Below are 23,304 nucleotides of genomic sequence, written 5' to 3'. Positions count from 1 at the left end.
GTCTGCCCCGGGTGTGGGTGGAGGCAGTGGCAGCGGCAGCAGCCATACTGTGTTTCTGTAATCCAGGGTTTACAGTTTCTTGAAAAGCAGTTAGAACACTGTCAGGCCTCATAAATTGTACCAATGTTTTCTTAGGTCAGTCTCCCAAGGCAATAGAAATACAAACAAAAATAAACAAATGGACCTAAGCAAACTTACAAGCTTTTGCACAGCAAAGGAAACCATAAACAAAATGAAGAGACGAGCTACCAAATGGGAGAAAATATTTGCAAATGATGTGACCAACAAGGGCCTAGTTTCCAGAATATACAAACAGCTCATATAACTCGACAGTAACAACAACAAAAACAACCCAATCAAGAAGTGGACAGAAGACCTAAATAGACATTTCTCCAAAGAAGACATACAGATGGCCAATAAGCACACGAAAAGATGTTCAACATTGCTAATTATTAGAGAAATGTAAATCAAAACTACAAGGAGGTACCACCTCACACTGGTCAGAATGGCCATCATTAAAAAGTCTACAAATAACAAATGCTGGAGAGGGCATGAAGAAAAGGGAACCCTCCTACACTGTTGGTGGGAATGTAAGTTGGTACAGCCACTATGGGGAACAGTATGGAGGTTCCTTAAAGAACTAAAAATAGAACTACCATATGACCCAGCAATCCCACTCCTGGGCATATATCCAGACAAAACTATAATTCTTAAAGATATATGCACCCCTGTGTTCATAGCACTATTCACAATAGCCAAGACATGGAAAAAATCTAAACGTCCATCAATAGGTGAATGGATAAAGAAGATGTGGTATTACATATATACAATGGAATACTACTCAGCCATAAAAAACAACGAAATAATGCCATTTGCAGCAACATGGATGCAACTAGAGATTATCATACTAAGTGAAGTCAGAAAGAGAAAAAAAAATATCATATGAAAACGGTAATACGTGAAATCTAAAATATGACACAAATGAATCTATCTATGAAACAGAAACAGAACCATGGACATAGAGAACAGACTTGTGGCTGCCAAGGGGGAGGGGGTTGGGGGAGGGTTGGAGTGGGAGGTTGGGGTCAGCAGATGTAAGCTATTAGATATGGGATGGATAAACAAAAAGGTCCTACTGCATAGCACAGAGAACTATATTCAATATCCTACGATAAACCATAATGGAAAAAATATTTTTAAATGTATATATATGTATAACTGAATCACTTTGCCGCACAGCAGAAATTAACACAACACTGTAAACCAACTATACTTCAATAAAAAATATTGATTAAAAACAAAAAGAACACTGTCAGGCCCGATTCCATTATTCTAATTACTCTTAACTTCAGGATAGATTTATTTATTTTACCAATGTGCATTTATTGAGCACTGGGTGTACTGTCAGGCATTGTGGAAAATTAAACAGTGAATCGCTCTCTGATCCAACCCACAAAGAACCAGTTAATAGAAGAGAAAGATGTGTGTGTTTACGGTAGGAAGTGATAAAATGCTGCATGAAAGGGTTCGTCCAAGAAGGGAGACACATTAAAGGTAGGAAAGGGTACTTTTAGAGAGGCATGCTGGTGAGGGTGAGTTGCAAGGAAGCCTTGCAGTCTTGGGAGTAGGACTGTTGGAATGGATAGAAGGAGAAGGCTATTTCAAACTGAGCTGCCAGAAGGAGTGAAAGCACCAGAGTGGAAAGCTGACGGCTGTGGGTGACCGGCTGACTGATGAGAATATGTAACTGCTCTTTATCCCAGGTTCCCCCACAGAGTGAGCAGGTTGCCTCTTGGGCTTCATTAGACTGTGGTGCTGACGTGACATCCATTTTTATAAGGGTTGTTAAGCCAGGGGAAAACCCGCTCTTTAGAAAGATCATCTTTCACCACCATTTGAAGTGTGACATACAACAAATGTCCTAACGTAAAGGAGAGGCCTCACTGGTGTCTCACACTGTACATTTTTATTGTAAACCTAAGAGGACTGACAAAGGTTCCATCTTTATTTTCTTAACTACACACAGAGTCATCAAATATTGCCAATGAGGAACATTCCTGACATCATATTATTCTATGACCTGAATAAAGCAAAAATTCTTTAACACATCGCTGAGCTAGGCACTAGCTATTATTTACTGAAAATATTTGCAAGAACAGATTAAAATTGCAAATAGATCACCCCTCACATGCTCTAATGTCATGTCATACATACGCATACGTTATAAACATGAGGTAGGATTTTGCTCAATTTCTTTTTTAAATACTTCAAAAATTAAAGCAATGCTGTTGGCTTTACTATTAAAAAAAAAAAACAAAAACAGAAAAGAAAATCATTCTTCGGCTACATGCAGAAAGCTGTTAAAGACCAGTCCAGGTAAAGAAGCACCAAGAAATAGATTTGTCAGTCAAATAAGGATGCACATTTTAAAGTTAAGGTGGAAAAAAGGAATTTAAATAAACCTAAACATCCTTGTAAAATTTAGAATGCATGTGAACATGAAGGATTAACTTGCATGTCAAGGGACTTCTCAGGCCTTCATTTACTTATGGCTTGGCTTGTCACTATCTTCTAAGCAAACCTAAAACAGAGAAGGTGATTCTGTGACACTGAGTAATTAAATTCCACCAGATCCAAAGCTACAGGCAAGCCGGTTGTATGTTCACATCCCCTCCTTCCCTCCCTGCCCCCTCTTACTTCCTTCTTCCTGCTCCATGCTGTTTCCTGGAGTTTTTATGGGCAGCCTTAGATCTGTATTTACCCACTATATTTAGTGAGTTTGATTATGCATAGCCTAAATTCAGATCTGAGACGACGATCCAGATTTTTGTTCGCTGAAGACTTTTGCTTTTTTTTATAGGTTTACAGCAAAGACTAAGCGGCTTATTTCTCTCTTTTCTTGCTATTCAATAGGCTCATTTTGCCTCAGGGCTTTGCCCTTCCTGCTCTCCTGTAGAAGGCTCTGTGGGCATGTCTGCCCAGGCTGGTTCCTTCCTGACATTTATGTCTTCACTCTGCGACTACCTCTTTGGAGAGGCCTAGAAGATCACCCCACGTAAATAACACCCACCCCCGATCCCTGGCCTTGCCACTGTCCAGCACATCACTCTGTTCATTTGTTTTCTGCTATCCCTTTTTCATTCTTGTAAGTTTTTATATAACTAAAGTATTTTTATAGATACAGTAAAGTTCACCCTTTTTAGTGTCCAGGTCTGCAAGTTTTGACAAACACATAAAGACATACTGCCAAGATTACAATCAAGATCTAGAAAAATTCCATCGCCCTGCACCATGTTCCCATACCCCCTTTATAGTCAACCCTCTCCCAACCCCAGCTCTGATCTGTTTCCTGTATCTACAGTGTTCCCGTTGCCAGAATGTCATAGAAATGGAGTCACATAGTATGTAGCCTTTTAGGTCTGGCTTTTTTTCACTGAGCATAATGTAGTTGAGACTCAGCTGTATTATTACATGTATCATACTACATCTCTTTTGACTGCTGAAAATTATTCCATTGTATGGATGTTATTCATTCTCCATTTGAAAGACATTCCATCTATTTCCAATTTTTTGTGACTATAAATAAAGATACAATAAACATTCAAATATAGTTTTCATTTCACTTGTGTAAAAGGAGTGGGATTGCTGGGTGATATGGTAAGTGAATTTTTAATGACAGAAGAAACTATTCAACTGTTTTCCAAAGTGGCTGTACCATTTTGTATTCCGACCAGCGATGAATGAGAGTTCCAGGAGCTCCACGAATTCCGCAGCACTTGGTATTGTCAGGATTTTTATTTTAGTCATTGTAATAGGTGTGTGATGGTATGTCATTATGGTTATAATGTGCACTTTCCCTAATGACCAATGATGTTGACCATCTTCTCATGTGCTTATTTGCTATTATACCTTCTTTGATAAAGTATCTGTTCAAATCTTTTGCTCTTTAAAAAAATCATTATTTTCTTATTATTTTTCTTACTATTTTTGAGAATATTGCATCACACCTTCTTTTTATATTCTGGATACTAGGTTTTTTTCCAGATAAATGATTTCCAAATATTTTCACCCAGTTTGTGACTTATCTTTTCATTTAATTTTGATAAAGGACAGTTTATCATTTTTTTCTTTTCATGAATTGTTTCTGGTACCATATCTATGAAATTACTGTCTAATCCAAGGTCACAAAAATTTTCTTCTATGCTTTACATTTTAATCTATGATCCCTTTTGAGTTAATTTTTAGAGATGGTGTGAGATATGGGAGGAAGTTGTTTTTGTTTTTTTTTTTTAATGGCATACTGATACCCAATCATTCCAGCACCACTTTTGAAAGACTATCACTTCTCCATTGAGTTGCCTTTGCAACTTTGTTGAAAATCGATTGACATATACGTTTCGGTCCGTTTCTGATCTCTATTTCTTTCCATTCATCTACATGCCATCCATTCATCAGTACTGCACTGCCGTGATTACTGTAGCTTTCTTGTAATTCTTTAAATCAGGTAGACATTACTCTGTTTATCTTTTTCAGAGGTTACCACTATCTGCAATTATCTTATTTATTTGCTTACTTTCCTGATGTCTGTTGGGAGACATCAAACCATGGACCAGAGAGTTTGTACCTATCTCATTCTCTCTTATACCCCAGCACTGAGAAGAGTGCCTGGCACACAATAATTACTTAATAAACTGGTTGAAAAAAAGCACAAAGGAAACCAATATTTAACTTGAGGAAATCAAGGGAACTTAGTATTTTGGGGGAAGAAGGGTCAAATTGTTGTGTGAGAAGCCATGAGTAGAACAGAGGCTTGGCTTGCGGTGTGAGCATGGAAGATGAAATGCTCTTTGGGCCATGGAATCTTGGTCACAGTTCTATTAGGAGCCATCAGGAGCTCCATGGGGCCACATTCATTCACTCATTCATCAAGTATTTATCTAGCACCTAATGTGCTAGATACTGCATTACACTGCATTATAAACGGCAGTAGGCAAAATCTTGTGTTCAAGGTATGTGGTGTTGCAGACAAATAAAATAATAATTGAGACAGAGCCATCCAGGTACCCTAAAAGTGGTATTTGCACAGGGCTCTTTGAGTGATGTGCGAGGGGCATCTCAGCCAGCCTTGGGCTTGGGAGGCTTCTCAGAAGTGAGCAAACTTGATTAAGGTCTCATGTTTCAACAGGAAACTTTGGGTCCCAGCTTTCCTTAGTGGGACTTGGCAACAGTACCTCAGAGCTCTCTCTCCTGGTGCTCTGAAGCAGCTTCAGCTGTTTCTGGGTTTGGGGCACCCGTGGTGGTGGTTTTATGGATTAACACTCTCTTGGTGACCTCTACTTCTCCTTCGTGTCACTTATTGCAGTAATGATGATATATTTAATTATGCAGATAGCTATTTAATGCCCACTTCCCTCCCACTACAATGAGAGCTTCATGGAGGCAGGGGCTGCACCTGCCCTGGTCACAGCCGCATTTCCACAGCCCAGCACAGTGAGTGGCCCAGCCATGTCCTGGGACAGACTGTGTGGGACCCTAATGATGAAGGACTAGTCTCACAGTTCTTGGAAAATCTACTAGGTTACCGGAGAACTTTCCCTCCCTGATGGAGTAGTTTTGTGCCTTTGCTCACTTTTAGGAACAGCTGTTACCTCTTATTTTCAAATTACTTTAAAATAATTAATAGTCAAAGTAAAAGTCCCCCCGACGCTGCCCAAGGAGAGAGAGAAACTTTCACATTATGTTTAATGGTGGATGCTCATGTGTTCAGCAATTAATTTGTTGATCTTGACATGTTTTTAGCATGTCACTGGTGGCCAGATGATATTGGGGATCTGCCAAAACCCCAAAATGCATCTTTTGCTTTTGTGTGTCAGTAGGGCCTACTGTGCCCTAAAAACGGGCAGAATAAAAAGCAAATGGAGAGAAAGTTATTCTGAGGCTGTATTACCAATTGTTCCTCTGGGTAATGCCATTTATTTTAATTCTCCCAAATACACACATTCACCACACACACACACACTCTCTCTCTCTCTCACTCCCTCTCTCTCTCTCTCTCTCTCTCTCAAACTGGAGTTGCATGTGGGGGAGGAGGAGAAGGGTATTAACACTGTTGGACATTTAACTAAGCACCTACTATATACCAAGTACTCGTCAAAAATTCTGTCAGTTAGCCCACATCTCCATTGAGGATACCGAGGCCTAGACATCAGGAAGGGATGGTGAAGAAATATACTCAAGATCTGTGATCCCCAGGGAAGTTACATTTTCAAGCACCTCATTTGCTTAATTAAATACATGAATCAGACTTGCTGCTGAGTGAGGGAAAAGGGGAAAAGGAAAGGTATCTGCCCCTTGCTCCACTGTCCATCTGTTTGACAGGGCCGTAGCCATCTTAGGCATCAGCAGACCTTTGACACTCTCACTCTGACCTGTGGCTACTGTGTTTATGTCTTCGTGCGAAGCAGGGGCTGGCCAAGGCCTGGGCCCTCTCTCCGTGGTTTTCTGGTTCAAACCTTGGTCTTGTGTGATGAAGTGGAAGGGGGACTCAGAGTTACTAGCTTATGTGGTTCTTTCATTCAAAAGTGGGTTTTCTGAAACCCTACAAGAATTCATTTTCTTTTCCAAAACCCAAATGATTCTGTTTGGAATGAACTACAAATCAACATCTATTTACTCAGAGAGAGACCTGGTGAGCCAAGAACAGGAAGAAAAGAAAGTGGCATTTATTGAGCACCAGTTATGTGAACTACTACGTACTTGGACATGTTATAGATCCTTGCAATCGCCTGGTGAGGTATGCTGTTTATCCCATCTTACAGATGAGAAAACTGAGGGCTAGGCAGGTTCAATAGTACTGGTGAGTAGTCAGCCTGTTCTCTCCGAGCTCAAAACCTGTGCTCTTTCCTTAACATGGCAGGATTGTGCAAAGGGATGGAAGCGAGGACTTCTCTCTTCCCTTGGAATTCGAGACAGATCCATATCCCTAACTGGCAATAGGTTTCAAAGAGTCACACCATGTGTGATAGCCTACATACAACATATACAATTACAGCCTTGCCTCCCCTGCTTCAAGGTCAACATTTCATTTTCCCATCTTGGCCAAAGAATTCTTGGTGTGGTTTCCTGAGTTTCCTCTTTTCTTTAAGATTTTAATACTATACACACATGATGCTTTGAATTAAAGCCTTGGGGAGACATTAAAATATGAGAGAAAAGTCACTTTCTATTAAGAAAGTCAAGAGTGACAGTGTCCAGTGGTTTTGTGTGGTTGATTTCATGTGTGGATATTTAATTGGCTCATATTGAATAGCTATGCAAATGGGGAGATTTTCCACAAACATGTGTTGTATCCAACCCACTGTGGCAAGTTCTTCATATCAGACAAAATCTGCACAGCTGCCAAAGAAAATTACGTCCTGACTTACATGCTCTCAAAAAACATCTAAAAAAATTTACTTTAAATGGACTCGTGTTTTAGGTGTATTGGAATAACTGCTACGTAAAATTATCCCATAGTGAATGAAGGGCAAAGAAGATCATCTTTAAACTCTACATTTTGCAGATGAGAAAACTGAATGCCAGAAGGAAAGTGACTTTACCTGAGGTCACACAGCTGTAAGGAGAATTCACTTTGTAGGACTCTCCTGCGCTGTTCTATATAGATTTCTGTTTAATGGAACATAAAACACTCAACTCCATATCGGGATCCAAGTCTCCTTAGAGAAGAATAGATGCTTTTTCTCCTCTCAGGAAAGATGGAATTATTCTAAACCTCTTTACCTAGTCATATGGTCAATTGAGATCCTATATACATAGGTGTGAAATGGATGAGGGCATTTCTTACCTAAAGAAAGGATTCTTTAAATCGAGGGTGTTCCCAGACCTCAAGCCTGTCTGGTTTACCAGCGCCACGATCTGAATGTCATAGCTCTGTCTGTAAGGCAGAAAAAGAAAACCAACATATCAACTCACAAGGCTGGTGTTAGCCAGTCACATATATTTAGGGCACCGTCTTTTTTCCTTTTTTTTCTACTTTTTTGAGTGCACCATGTGGCATGTGGGATCCTAGTTTGCTGACCAGGGATTAAACCCATGCCCCCTGCAGTGGAAGCGTGGAGTCTTAACCACTGGACCACCAGGGAAGTCCTGGGCATCACCTACGCATACCTACTTCACGCGGGTTTTAAGAGCATGTGTTTGGCATCTTATACGTTTCTGTATCTGTTTATTTGGATATGATTAATATTGGTAGAGGTAATTGAAGGCTTGTTTGCTTGCAAACTGTTTATTACAAGAGTCTGATACCTATAATTTCTTGGTTTAAATATTACAAAGGTAATGGTATTTCTGGTTGATGAAAGTATTTTAAAAAAAAAGCTTTATCAATATCAATGGCACAAATGGCTTTAAGTAACAGAGACCCTTTATGGGTCACCACTGATGTACCAAAACAATCTTAATCAAGCGAGAACTGGCTAAGCTAAAACCTCAAACTGACGTAAAACAGCCAACAAATGTGATTGACTTTAAGAGACCCCAGACGAAGCCTCAAGCAATTACAGTGAGAAGAAGCGGCTAATAATAACAAGTAATATGCTATATCCTTGATGACTAATCTGAAGGGGCTATGTTTGTGGGATTTTTATTAGTCATTCTCAAGAACATATGTATTTCTTTTGGTTATAAAAGGGTGACATACTCACTGTAGAAAAATAAGGAAAAACAGAAATAGAATGATCTATAATGTCATTAGACAAGGATTCCTTCAACTAGCATTGTAGAATATTTCCCTTCTATGTAATTTTCCCTACACTTATAAATATAAAATTTTAGCAAAATCATGCTTAAATTGCTTAAATAGTCCTTCTTATCTCCTTATTTTATTTAACATTAGCATTTATCCTATAATTCTCAACAATGTATTTTTCAATACCATTATGTGGGTATAGCACAATTGATTTAGCAATTTCTCATTGTTAAATATTTATGCTTTTATAATAATATATTATTACTTATGATAACAAAAATCTGGTTTTTTTATGACAGAAATTCTCTGCAAAAGACATTCCTGTAATACATCTTTACGTACTATCTAGGATTATCTTGCTTGGGATAAATTCTTAGAGGTAGACTCACCAGCCTAAAGCATGTAAAACATATTTAAGGCTCTCAAGACCTACTGCTAAAATATCTTCCAGAAAGTGTACCAAATTACCTCCTCACCTACAAGGCATAAAACTACTAATATACTCATTATACTTTTTCCAATTCTTAATATTTAAATGGTTGCGATTAAAATATTATTCTTTTAATTAGAATTTCCTTGATAACTAGGCTTCTTTTTTAAATTCCAGAAATTAGTGAGTGATATAAATCCCTCCCTATCATTCCCAATAGTGGCCTGGGTAGGTTTAAATATAAGGTCAGATTCTGTGAAACCGGTAACTCAAGGTCTAGATTGTATTGAGGACAAACAAAATGAGAGGAAGACATAGCCATATATATATTTTTAAGCACTCATTTCTGTGGGCTTTTTTATATTTTTAAACATCTTACTTGGAGTATAATTGCTTTACAATATTGTGTTAGTTTCTGCTGTATTACAAAGTGAATCAGCGATATGCATACGTATATCCCCATATCCCCTCCCTCTTGCATCTCCCTCCCACCCTCCCTATCTCACCCCTTTAGGTGGACACAAAGCACTGAGCTTATCTCCCAGTGCTATGTGGCTTCTTCCCACTAGCTATCTATTTTACATTTGGTAGCGTATATATGTCCATCCCACTCTCTCACTTCGTCCCAGCTTACCCTTCCCCCTCCCCATGTCCTCAAGTCCATTCTCTAGGTCTGCATCTTTATTCCTGTACAGTCCCTAGATTCATCAGACTTTTTTTTTTAGATACCATATGTATGTGTTAGCATATGGTATTGGTTTTTCTCTTTCTGACTTACTTCACTCTGTATGACAATCTCTAGGTCCCTCTACGTCACTACAAATAACTCAATATCGTTTTTTTATGACTGAGTAATATTCCATTGTACATATGTGCCACATCTTCTTTATCCATTCACTGTCGATGGACACTTAGGTTGCTTCCATGTCCTGGCTACTGTAAATAGTGCTGCAATGAACACTGTGGTACGTGACTCTCTTTGAATTATGGTTTTCTCTGGGCACACGGTCAACAGTGGGACTGCTGGGTCATATGGTAGTTCTACTTTTAGTTTTTAAAGTAACCTTCATAATGTTCTTCAGAGTGGCTATATGAATTTACATTCCCACCAACAGTGCAAGAGGATTCTCTTTTCTCCACACCCTCTCCAGCATTTATTGTTTGTAGATTGTTGGGTGATTCCATTCTGACGGGTGTGAGGTGATACCTCATTGTAGTTTTGATTTGCATCTCTCTAATGATTAGTGATGTTGAGCATCTTTTCATGTGTTTGTTGGCAATCTGTGTATCTTCTTTGGAGAAATGTCTATTTAGGTCTTCTGCCCATTTTTTGGATTGGGTTGTTTGTTTTTTTGATATTGAGCTGCATGAGTTGCTTGTATATTTTGGAGATTAATCCTTTGTCAGTTGCTTCATTTGCAAATATTTTCTCCCATTCTGAGGGTTGACTTTTCGTCTTGTTTATGGATTCCTTTGCTGTGCAAAAGCTTTGAAGTTTGATTAGGTCTCATTTGTTTACTTTTGTTTCTATTTCCATTACTCTAGGAGGTGGGTCAAAAAGGATCTTGCTGTGATATATGTCATAGAGTGTTCTGCCTGTGTTTTCCTATGAGTTTTATAGTGTCTGGCCTTACATTTAGGTCTTTAATCCATTTTGAAGTTATTTTTCTGTATGGTGTTAGGAAGTGTTCTAATTTCATTCTTTTACATGTAGCTGTCCAGTTATCCCAGCACCACTTATTGAAGAGGCTGTCTTTTCTCCATTGTATATTCTTGCCTCCTTTATCAAAGATAAGGTGACCATATGCTCGTAGGTTTATCTCTGGGCTTTCTATCCTGTTCCATTGATCTATATTTCTGTTTTTGTGCCAGTACCATACTGTCTTGAATACTGTAGCTTTGTTGTATAGTCTGAAGGCCAGGAGCCTGATTCCTCCAGCTCCGTTTTTCTTTCTCAAGATTGCTTTGGCTATTCAGGGTCTTTTGTGTTTCCACATAAGTTGTGAAATATTTTGTTCTAGTTCTGTGAAAAATGACATTGGTAGTTTGATAGGGATTGCACTGAATCTGCAGATTGCTTTGTATAGTAATTTTCACAATGTTGATTCTTCCAATCCAAGAACATGGTATCTCTCTCCATCTGTTTGTATCACCTTTAATTTCTTTCATCGGTGTCTTATACTTTTCTGCATATAAGTCTTTTGTCTCCTTAGGTAGGTTTATTCCTAGGTATTTTATTCTTTTTGTTTCAATGGTGAATGGGAGTGTTTCCTTAATTTCTTTTTCAGATTTTTTCATCATTAATGTATAGGAATGCAAGAGATTTCTGTGCATTTATTTTGTATCCCACTACGCTGCCATATTCATTAATTAGGTCTAGTAGTTTTCTGGTAGCATCTTTAGGATTCCCTATGTATAGTATCATGTCATCTGCAAACAGTGACAGTTTTACTTCTTCTTTTCCAATTTTGATTCCTTTTATTTCTTTTTCTTGTCTGATCGCTGTGGCTAAAACTTCCATAACTATGTTGAATAACAGTGGTGAGAGTGGGCAACCTTGTCTTGTTCCTGATCTTAGAGGAAATGGTTTCAGTATTTCACCATTGAGAACGATGTTGGCTATGGGTTTGTCATATATGGCTTTTATTATGTTGAGGTAGGTTCCCTCTATGCCTACTTTCTGGAGAGTTTTTGTCATAAATAGGTGTTGAATTTTGTGAAAAGCTTTTTCTGCATCTATTGAGATGATCATATGGTATTTATCCTTGAAGTCGTTAATATGGTGTATCACACTGATTGATTTGCATATTGTGAAGAATCCTTGCATTCCTGGGATAAACCCCACTTGATCACGGTGTATGATCCTTTTAATGTGCGACTGGATTCTGTTTGCTAGTATTTTGTTGAGGATTTATGTATCTATGTTCATCAGTGATATTGGCCTGTAGTTTTCTTTTTTTGTGACATCTTTGTCGGTTTTGGCATCAGGGTGATGGTAACTTTGTAGAATGAGTTGGAGAGTGTTCCTTCCTCTGCTATATTTTGGAAGAGTTTGAGAGGACAGATGTTACCTCTTCTCTAAATGTCTGACAGATTTTGCCTGCGAAGACATCTGGTCCTGGGCTTTTGTTTGTTGGAAGATTTTTATCACAGCTTCAGTTTCAATGCTTGTGATTGGTCTGTTTATATTTTCTCTTTCTTCCTGGATCAGTCTCATAAGGTTGTGCTTTTCTAAGAATTTGTCCATTTCTTCCAGGTTGTCCATTTTATTGGCATAGAGTTGCTTGTAGTAATCTCTCATGATTCTCTGTATTTCTGCAGTGTCAGTTGTTACTTCTCTTTTTTCATTTCTAATTCTGTTGAGTTGAGTCTTCTCCCTTTTTTTCTTGATGAATCTGGCTAATGGTTTATCAGGTTATTTTATCTTCTCAAAGAAACAGCTTTTAGTTTTATTGATTTTTGCTATTGTTTCCTCCATTTCTTTTTCATTTAATCTGATCCGATCTTTATGATTTCTTTCCTTCTGCTAACTTTGTAGGGGTTTTTTTGTTCTACTTTCACTAATTGCTTTAGATGTAAAGTTAGGTTGTTTGTTTGAGATGTTTCTCGTTTCTTAAGGTAGGATCGTATTGCTATACACTTCCCTCTTAGAACTGCTTTTGCTGCATCCCATAGTTTAGGGTTGTCGTGTTTTCATTGTCATTTGTTTCTAGGTATTTTTTGATATCCTCTTTGATTTCTTCAGTGATCTCTCAGTTATTTAGTAGTGTATTGTTTAGCCTCCATGTGTTTGTATTTTTTACAGATTTTTTTCCTGTATTGATATCTAGTCTCATAGCACTGTGGTCAGAAAAGATACTTGATACGATTTCAATTTTCTTAAATTAACCAAAGCTTCATTTGTGACCCAGGATATGGTCTAACCTGGAGAATGTTCCATGAGCACTTGAGAAGAAAGTCTATTCTGTTGTTTTTGGATAGAATGTCCTATAGATATCAATTAAGTCCATCTTGTTTAATGTGTCATTAAAGCTCGTGTGTCTTTATTTATTTTCATTTTGGATGATCTGTCCATTGGTGAAAGTGGGGTGTTAAAATCCCCTATTACTATTATGTTACTGTTGATTTCTCCTTTTATGCCTGTTAGCACTTGCCTTATGTATTGAGGTGCTCCTATGTTGGGTGCATAAATATTTACAATTGTTATATCTTGTTCTTGGATTGAGCCCTTGCTCATTCTGTAGTGTCCTTCTTTGCCTCTTGTAATAGTCTTTATTTTAAAGTCTATTTTGTCTGATACGAGAATTGTTACTCCAGCTTTTTGATTTCCATTTGCATCAAATATCTTTTTCCATCCCCTCACTTTCAGTCTGTATGTGTCCCTAGGTCTGAAGTGGGTCTCTTGTAGACAGCATATATACTGGTCTTGTTTTTGTATCCATTCAGCCAGTCTATGTCTTTTGGTTGGGGCATTTAATCCATTTACATTTAAGGTAATTGTCGATATGTATGCTCCTATTACCATTTTCTTGATTGTTTTGAGTTTGTTTTTGTAGGCCTTTTCCTTCTCTTGTGTTTCCTGCCTAGAAAAGTTCCTTTAGCATTTGTTGTAAAGCTGGTTTGGTGGTGCTGAATTCTCTTAACTTTTGCTTATCTGTAAGGGTTTTAATTTCTCCATCAAATCTGAATGAGATCCTTGCTGGGTAGAATAATATTCACTGTAGGTTTTTCCCTTTCATCACTTTAAATATGTCCTGCCACTCCCTTCTGGCTTGCAGAGTTTCTGCTGAAAGATCAGCTGTTAACCTTATGCGGATTCCCTTATATATTATTTGTGGCTTTTCCCTTGCTACTTTTAATATTTTTTCTATTTAATTTTTGATAGTTTGATTAATATGTGTCTCTGCATGTTTCTCTTTGGGTTTATCCTGTATAAGACTCTCTGTGCTTCCTGGACTTGATTGACTATTTCCTTTCCCACATTAGGGAAGTTTTCGACTATAATCTCATCAAATATTTTCTCAGACCCTTTCTTTTTCTCTTCTTCTTCTGGGACTCATATAATTCGAATGTTGGTGCGTTTAATGTTGTCCCAGAGGTCTCTGTGACTGTCCTCAATTCTTTTCATTCATTTTTCTTTATTCTTCTCCCTGGCAGTTACTTCCACCATTTTATCTTCTAGCATTCTGTTATTCCTTCTAGAGTATTTTTAATTTCAGTAATTGTGTTATCACTGTTTGTTTGCTCTTTACTTCTTCTAGATCCTTGTTAAATATTTCTTGTATTTTCTCCATTCTATTTCTGAATTTTGGATCGTCTTTACTCTGAATTATTTTTCAGGTAGGTTGCCCATTTCATCTTCATTTATTTGGTCTTGTAGGTTTTTACCTTGCTTCTTCATCTGTAATACATTTTTTTGTCTTTTTTTTTGATGGGTGGTGCTATATTCCTGTCTTACTGCTTGTTTGGCCTAAGACATCCAGCACTGGAAGTTGCAGGCTTTGGATACAGCCGGGTCTTGGTGCTGAGATGAGGACCACTGGGTGGCTTCACTCTGATAGATATTCCATGGGGTCTGAGGTTCTCGGTTAGTCCAGTGGTTTGGACTCTGAGCTCCCACCACAGGAGCTCAGGCCTGACCTTTGGCCTGGAAACCAAGATCCCACAAGTTTTGTAGCATGGTAAAAAAAAAAAAAAAAAAAAAAAAAAAAGAATAAAGAAAGAAAGAAAAAAAAGGAGCAGTACAATATCAAAGAATAAAAAACAAAATAAGTTCAAAAAGATAAGAAATATATTAGGAAAAATAAAACTATAATTGAAACAACTGCAACAAGGTAAAATAAAACCAGAAGACATAAAAGAATAAAAAAGGGGAGGGGGGTGGGACAAGCCAAAAGGAGAGAATAACAAAGTATAAAGAATAAAATGAGAAAAATAGAAGATTAGGAAAAATAAAAATATACAACAATCAACAACAATGAATCAACAAGGTAAAACAGAACCCCAATCTAAAAGAGAAAAAAAGAAAAAAAAAAATCCTTGCCTATGGGGGCAGAGTTTAGGTGGCGGTGGAACTTAGGCAGGGGTGGGGTTTAGGGTGGGGCGGGACCTAGGCGAGGTGACGTTCAAGCATGGGGCGGGCCCTCTGCTTAGGACCTGTGTGGAAGGGGAGAAGCAGCACGTGGAGAGGAGGGCCTCTGGAGTGTGGAGTTCTGGAGTTTGGAGGTAGGGCCCTGTGTGAGGGTGCGTGGGTGGGGTTTAGGTCCAGCGCGTGGCAGGGGGTCTCAGAGTGTAGAGGTGGGGCCCTGGGTGGGGTGTAGGGGTGGAGCTTGTGTTCTGCGCAGCAGGAGGGAGGCTCCGAGGGCAGAGGGTTAGGCCCGGGACCCCAACAAGCTCCCCAGTGCCTAAGTGGACAGGGAAAGCACTGGTCGTGTTCCCTTCCATTCCTCCACACACCGCCCCCACCGTCTCCCCCATGGTCTCCCCTGTCCCCGCTGGACCCCTAACCATGGGTGGGTCCCGCTGGGTGTAGGAACTCCTCCCTTCCCCCAGCTGCCCATCAGGGGTGCCAGTCCCATAGTCCAGCCTTTACTTCTGCTCCCCCATCCTTCCCTCCCACTCCCTCAGGACCTGCAGGGCTGGAGGGGACCTGGGTGGGCAGAGGATCAGGCCCAGGATGTCAGCAGGTTCCTGGGTACCCAAGTGGGCAGGGGAAACCTGGCCACACTCCATTTTGATCCTCTGCCCTCCCAATGGTTCCCCAATTTCCCCCTTGGGGCGTGGGATCCCTTCCCCTCCCCCAGTCGCCCCTCAGGGGCGCCAGTCCTGTCCTGCCTCCACTTCTCCTCCCCCTTCACTCCCCCCATGCCCCACATCCTACCCGGTCGCTGGGGGCTCCTCCTGTCCCCTTAGGGGTCCGTGGTCCCCCACTGGTGCCTGGTAGGTGCCCTAGTTGTGAGGAGATGCAAACTCCGCGTCCGCCTAGTAGGCCGTCTTTACTCCACCCCTCCATAGCCATATATTTTTAAAAATGTCCTTTGATCCTATTTCATTTCAACTCATCTGACTTGGAACTTTTTGTTTGTTTTAAAATGTCTCTTCCATGATACCCACATCCAGTAGTTCACAGCATTTGTGATACCTGAAGGCAGACTTGAGAACTAGACATTGAAACAGTGAGCTCCTCAGGAGGGGCCAACCTTTGCTGGCACCGCAGAAAGGCTGACAGATCAGCCTGGCAAACAAGTCAGGGAGGGACACACCAACACATTTCACGAAACAGAAGACACCTTATTAACAATACTTGAAGTAATTAATGTAGAACTTAAAGCATAAATTGAGCACTCGGAAGTATTTTCAAATGTGTGTGTCTGTGGATGCAGAGTCAGATTGGTCGCAACTAAAAACTGGACGGTTCCTGCTGTGATTCGGAAGAACAATCAGTACGTTCTTGCTGCGGGGTCTTCAGCAGGGCTCTTTTTCATATACTAAATATGATAATATTGCCACTTTATACTTTTTACAACCCACTCCTCTTCTTTACCCCTCATCAAAGTCCTATCTCCCTAATGGAAGGAAAAAAGAGCTTCATGTCCTGCCATGGCTCAGTGTGGTCAGTGAAAAGTTCAGATTTGCTCCTTCACTGCACCTAAGTGTGCACAATAGTTTCCCCCTAGAATTCTTTCTGCTACAGCTGTCTGAATCCATACCTAGTGAGAGGTTTTGTCTTCGCTGAAGTCCAAGGTGAAGCAGTTTCATGCTGAGCATTATAGCAGCAGCACTTGAAGCTTCCAAAGTGTTCATTCTTCGGTCAGCACGTCTTCTAGTTTTATAAACCATGCATCTCATCAAAGTCTCTGCAAACCAACTTCTCTGGCAGCACACCTGAGCACAGCAGACCTTCACTAGGGATCCAAAATTTTAAACTTTTGTTTCAAAACATTTTGGCACAGGATAAGCAGCTGAGCTAGATCCAGCGATAAGCCATATTGATTTTTTAAATTCTTTTTAGTTTTATTTTTGTGTCTTATAAAATGCACACTGTATGTGTATATGTACACAGACCTCTCTATGCATGTGTGTGTATATATATATATATATATATATATATATATACACACACACACACATACACACACATATATATACATCCATATAGGTCTATCTATAGCACTTGGTTTTGTATTTTCTACTATTATTACTGTAGTACATTCACATAATTAAAGCTTTTTCTATATATATTTATTTTATTTTTGGCTGCGTTGGGTCTTCGTTGCTGTGTGCGGGCCCCCTCCAGTTGTGGCCAGCCGGGGCTACTCTTTGTTGCAGTGCGTGGGCTTCTCCTTGCGGTGGCTTCTCTTGTTGCGGAGCACAGGCTCTAGGCGCACGGGCTTCAGCAGTCGCAGCACGCAGGCTCAGTAGTTGTGGCTTGTGGGCTCCAGAGCGCAGGCTCAGTAGTTGTGGCACACGGGCTTAGTTGCTCTGTGGCATGTGGGATCTTCCTGGACCAGGGCTCGAACCCATGTCCCCTGCATTGGCAGGCGGATTCTCGGCCACTGTGACACGAGGGAAGCCCACATTCACATAATTAAAAGAGAAATGTTAGTGTACTTGGGGAACACGTGCATAAAGTGATTTTACTCATAGGTGCACATAATCAAACAACTTTGGAGACCATTTCTGTGAACTTTAGGGATATAAATTTCATAAACTGCATAAAAAAGAGATGTTCTCTTTTACTGTCCAGAGCAATAAAATGAATGACAACTCAAGAATGATGGGAGGCTGTCAGAAGTAAAATGCTACCAATACAATCATAAATGTTCCCGGCAGGGAAGAAAAGGGCAGTCATTGTCACACTGGTGTGGTTGCACAGGGAGTTCTCCCAGGAGGTCAGAGTTTAAAAGAATATTTGATGATAAGGGAAGGGGAGGTCCAATCTAAGGCAGAACAAAGAGGCAGAACCTTACTGAAAAAATAGTGTGAAAACCCTGACATTAAGGAAGTGCTGAGGTTTGCAGAAAATACCAAGGAAAACAATTTTAAGACAAAAAAAATCTGATGAGATACAATGAGAGTAAGAAAGAGAGCAAGGGAAGAGGAAAGGGAACTAAGGTTTACTGTGGACATACGTGTGAATTACTACACTATGTTTTCTCCCTTAATATCCGCAAAATCCTAGTGAGACAATTATTATACATTCTACTTTATAGATGATGAGGTAAGGGAACTGGGGTGCTACAGAGATTCATTAACTTGCCCAAGATCACTCAAGTAGCAAGCAGTATGGAAGAGAGACTGGACAGAACCGGGCTACATCCAGACTCCAAAATCTAGTCTCTTTCACTACACAAGGGTGCTGGTCTAATAAGATACAGAACTTCCTCCCTTTCTTCCTCCTGCAAAAGCACTGCATGCCCATGGTATCTCCGCATCTTCTTTCAGTTGTGCTGGGCTACATTTTTAATCATACAGGAATCAGCAGCATATGACCCCATCATTCCGGTAGTCATCCCACACCACTGCTGAATCTCTGGAACGTATTAAGTGAGGAGGGGCACCATAGAATACGACTCAGGCCCTCTTTTGTGGGAGCTCACATATAGACAAATAACAGCAACATAACAAAGGCGCCATGATGAAAGTGTAGAGGGCTGTAGGAGGGAGCCCTGGGAGTCATGAGGCAGGGGTGTGAACATGGTTTGCTTTGCTTTCTTCTTGCCTATTGGGGGAATGAAGGAAGGGAGGGTAGAAAAATATGACTGATAAGGATGAAACCCAAGATACATTAGAAAAAAGGAGTGGGAGAAGATGATGACTTAAATTCACTCACCTAATTACACCCTGAGATACCTTAAAATATAAATATTTGAAAGCAAATGAACGTTATCCTGGTTTGCACAAAGCAGAAAAGGCAAAGTCCAAAACTCCAGGCAGATGCTGGTTACTGCTCCTTAGCACTTTTTAAATAACTAGTCATTAAACAGGTGATGTATAAGGATTTAGGAATAAAGTGGTGACTTCCAGGAAGAACTGGGTATAAGTTAGTATTTCTCACTTTTCCTCCTAGAAGCACTCCCCAAACAAGGAGAATAGAAAGATACTGCAGACCACAGACCACATGTTCTGTAAAACTGGGAGAAAGATATATCTGCCATCTCCAACTTAGGTGTAAGGGCTGCAAAAGCACTTGAGATTGATTGTAAGCTGTATGGGAAAAAGTACAGAAGTGCAAAGAGGGGCAAGACAGTCCAGGGCCAGCACATCTCAGAAGGTACTTACACAAATACACTACCTGCAGATACATTTTCTGGAACACAAAAGCTTTATTTCTTGTAACATGATGTGCAGGAATTGGGGTGAGCAAGGCTACTGGGCAGAAATTCTTGTGGAACTGGAACATAAAGAATTATATAAAGAATCACAAGAGGAGCCATATTTGCAGGAAGCAGTATGACTCTGTAGCAGCACAGAAGGAGAGAAAGTGTGAGTTGAGAACAACAGCATGAAGATGGTCACATTTCTCCCCACCATAGGAACTTCTTTCTTGTCAATTGCTGTCCAGAAAAGTCTCACTAACTGGCTGATGAACAACCATAACATTAATACAAAGATGTTGTTAGAAAAAAAGCAGAAAAAGAGTAGAAATTTTACTAACAGCTAAAAAAACACACAGTAGATAAATGATGGCACAAATTGAAAAATGTGAGCAAATATTTTGTTACAAATTTTTAAAACTGCAATGAAGCCCTTACCTCCATGAAGGAAGTGATAATGTTTATGAAGGAAGACAATGATGCACAAATACCGTAACTCAAGGCAGAGGAAGAGAACGATCTCAATGTACTGATATGGAAATGTATTCGAGATGTTAAGTGAGAAAATTAAGATGTAGCAAACAGGTATAGAATGTTGCCATTTAGGTATAAAAACAGAGGGAAAAGTATTCCTACAAGTACAGTATTTTCTAACTGTATATCCAAAATGAAACTCTAAGAGATACACAAGGAGCAGTTAACGGTGGCTTCACGCTGGAGCAGGAGGAGGGGAATGAATGGGGTCTGGCACCGGGATGAAGACTTTTCACTGTAAGCCTTTTTTTTTTGGCGGTACGCAGGCGTCTCACCACTGTGGCCTCTCCCGTTGCGGAGCACAGGCTCCGGACGTGCAGGCTCAGCGGCCGTGGCTCACGGGCCCAGCCGCTCCGCGGCATGTGGGATCTTCCTGGACCGGGGCACGAACCCGTGTTCCCTGCATTGGCAGGCGGACTCTCAACCACTGCGCCACCAGGGAAGCCCACTGTAAGCCTTTTTGCACATTTCTGTTGTGTACAGTGTAACTATATTATCTATTAAAAAATTAAACAGCCATTTAAGGAGATAGAAAGTTATGAAAACTAGAGATATAGCATAGTTTCACAAAAGAATAGTAATAGCTGTGTCCAATTACTTTCATTTCCCTTTGTGTCAGTGTTATTGGACTGGGCAATGAGGGTGAAACTAGAGGTTAAGCTCATCTGGAATCACATTCAATAAAGGTTGGTTCACATTTCCTCTGGCCTGGATGGAGGAATGTGGGCTGGATATGAGCACAGGTGGAGGCATTTTGAGCTGCTTCCAGGCCAGATCCAAAGGCTATGCAAATTTTTAAAATTTTTTTGGGGGGGGGCTTTATTGAGACATAATTGAGATATAACGTTGTGTAAGTTTAAGGTAAGTAAACAACACATTGATTTGATACACTTACATATTCCAAAATGATTCCCACCATAGCATTAGCCAACACCTCCATCATTTCACATAATTACCATTTCTTTTTTTCTTGTGAGAACATTGAAGATCTACTCTCTTAGCAACTTTCAAGTATATAATACAGTATTATTAACTATAACCACCATGCTGTACCTTAAATAACTTATTTGTCTTATTTCTAACATAGCTTTATATTAATTGTGGAATAGGCCTCTGAATCAATATCTTATTTATTTTATATTTTAAATTATACAGTACAGTTGACTGCCGCCCCCCCTTTTTGGTGTACAGTTCTGTGAATTTGAACACAGGTATAGATTTATGTAAATACTGCCACCACAATCAGGATGTTATGATTCCTTTGCAGTCACACTGTCTCCCCACCCATAACCCCTGGCAACCACTAATCTGTCTCCATCACTATAGTTTTGTCTTTTCAAGAAAGTCATACATATGGGATCATACAGTATGTAACATATTAAGACCGGCTTCTTTTGCTCAGGATAATTAGGCTATGCAAATTTTGAAGGAAGGTTTACACCCCGGGCTTCTCTCTGCTTAATAATTTTTAAATAAAAGTTTGCCTATTAAATTTGCAAATGATACAAAATGGTAGGACTCACTAACGTGCTACCCCCCAAAAATTTTTTAAGTAAGTAAGATAATCCATTGGCTCTAGTAAGGATCTAAAAACAGCATGATAAATGCATGAGCGGAATAAATACAAAAACTTGAATTGAAGCTGACAAAACTCAGCTGCATACTAGGAGAAGGGAGAAATGACTTAAAGGTCATGTAAAAATATACTTTTTGCTTTTAATAATCTAAACACTCAAGTAAAATGGCCCCTAACTTAATTTAAACTTTAATTACATTATTATTGTAAGTATGGTACTCAAAACAGCAGCGTTCACTGTCGATTTGTAGCCAGCACTTGCCAGGACATGTATGCTGTCCTGTATTTAGTTTTGGAGAACTATTTTATTTTATTTTGTTCTTAAACATCTTTATTGGAGTATAATTGCTTTACAATGGTGTTAGTTTCTGCTTTATAACAAAGTGAATCAGCTATACGTATACATATATCCCCATATCCCCTCCCTCTTGCGTCTCCCTCCCTCCCACCCTCCCTACCCCACCCCTCTAGGTGGTCACAAAGCACCGAGCTGATCTCCCTGTGCTATGCAGCTGCTTCCCACCAGCTATCTATTTTACATTTGGTAGTGTATATATGTCCATGCGACTCTCTCACTTCGTCCCAGCTTACCCTTCCCACTCCCCGTGTCCTCAAGTCCATTCTCTGCATCTGCATCTTGATTCCTGTCCTGCCCCTAGGTTCTTCAGAAACTTTATTTTTTTTAAGATTCCATATATATGTGTTAGCACATGGTATTTGTTTTTCTCTTTCTGACTTACTTCACTCTGTATGACAGTCTCTAGGTCCATCCACCTCACTACAAATAACTCAATTTCGTTCCTTTTTATGGCTGAGTAATATTTCATTGTATATATGTACCACATGTTCTTTATCCATTCGTCTGTCGATGGGCATTTAGGTTGCTTCCATGACGTGGCTATTGTAAATAGTACTGCAGTGAACATTGGGGTGTATGTGTCTTTTTGAATTACGGTTTTCTCAGGGTGTATGCCCAGTAGTGGGATTGCTGGGTCGTATGGAAGTTCTATTTTTAGTTTCTTAAGGAACCTCCATACTGTTCTCCATAGTGGCTGTATCAATTTACATTCCCACCAACAGTGCAAGAGGGTTCCCTTTTCTGGAGAACTATTTTAAAGGGGACATTGAGACCCTGCGTATTTCCAGAGGGAAGGACTTAGAATTTTAAACTATTTCAAAATCACTCTTATAGGAGGGAGGACTTGAGGATGTTAGCCTGAGGACAGGGAGACCAGGAATATATTCGGTAAGATGCTCCTAATACTTGAACAACTGCCATTTGGAGGTTGGAACAGACCTATTTCTTTTGAATTCAGAAACATAACTAAGATCAATGAGTTGAATCTACACAAAGTATCAATAGATCTGTGATCAACAGCAAGAATAATTTTTTAATAATTAAAGATGTCTAAAGTAGAAGAAAGTCAACAGTCAATGACTATATGGAAAGTCATAACCTTATAAGTAATAAAAGAATTATAAACCAAAACAACCAGATGCAACTTTAAACACTTATTTTGGAGTCTATTGGATTTGCAAAAGCCATAGAGAGAGTTATCATCCAGTTTCAGGAGAGACGTGGAGAAAAGAGTTTGCTTATCTGTTGCTGGTATGAGTGGAAATTGGTGCAGTCACTGAGAAAGGTAGGATCTAGCAGACTGCAACATGTACCTACCCTTTGATCCAGCATTTCTCTTTTTAG

At 39.7% G+C, this 23,304-nt stretch overlaps 1 protein-coding gene across 1 annotated transcript in view; it reads right to left on the bottom strand.

The window, feature by feature from the left end:
• Positions 1 to 7,328: 7,328 nt before the first annotated feature.
• The window catches only part of LOC114884591 (histone-arginine methyltransferase CARM1-like), a 262,834-nt gene continuing 246,858 nt past the window's right edge, over positions 7,329 to 23,304 (bottom strand). Inside the window, exon 12 of the mRNA XM_029203636.1 lies at positions 7,329 to 7,933. Within this exon, the coding sequence (XP_029059469.1) occupies positions 7,840 to 7,933 (94 nt within the window). The 3' untranslated portion in view covers positions 7,329 to 7,839. The remainder of the gene's footprint in view (positions 7,934 to 23,304) is intronic.

This window comes from Monodon monoceros, unplaced genomic scaffold (genome assembly GCF_005190385.1).
Source record: "Monodon monoceros isolate NGI ecotype Baffin Bay Population unplaced genomic scaffold, NGI_Narwhal_1 Super_Scaffold_5, whole genome shotgun sequence".
Taxonomy (NCBI): Eukaryota; Metazoa; Chordata; class Mammalia; order Artiodactyla; family Monodontidae; genus Monodon; species Monodon monoceros.
Note: the sequence above shows the minus strand (reverse complement) of the source record. Positions and strands in the feature narration are given on the sequence as shown.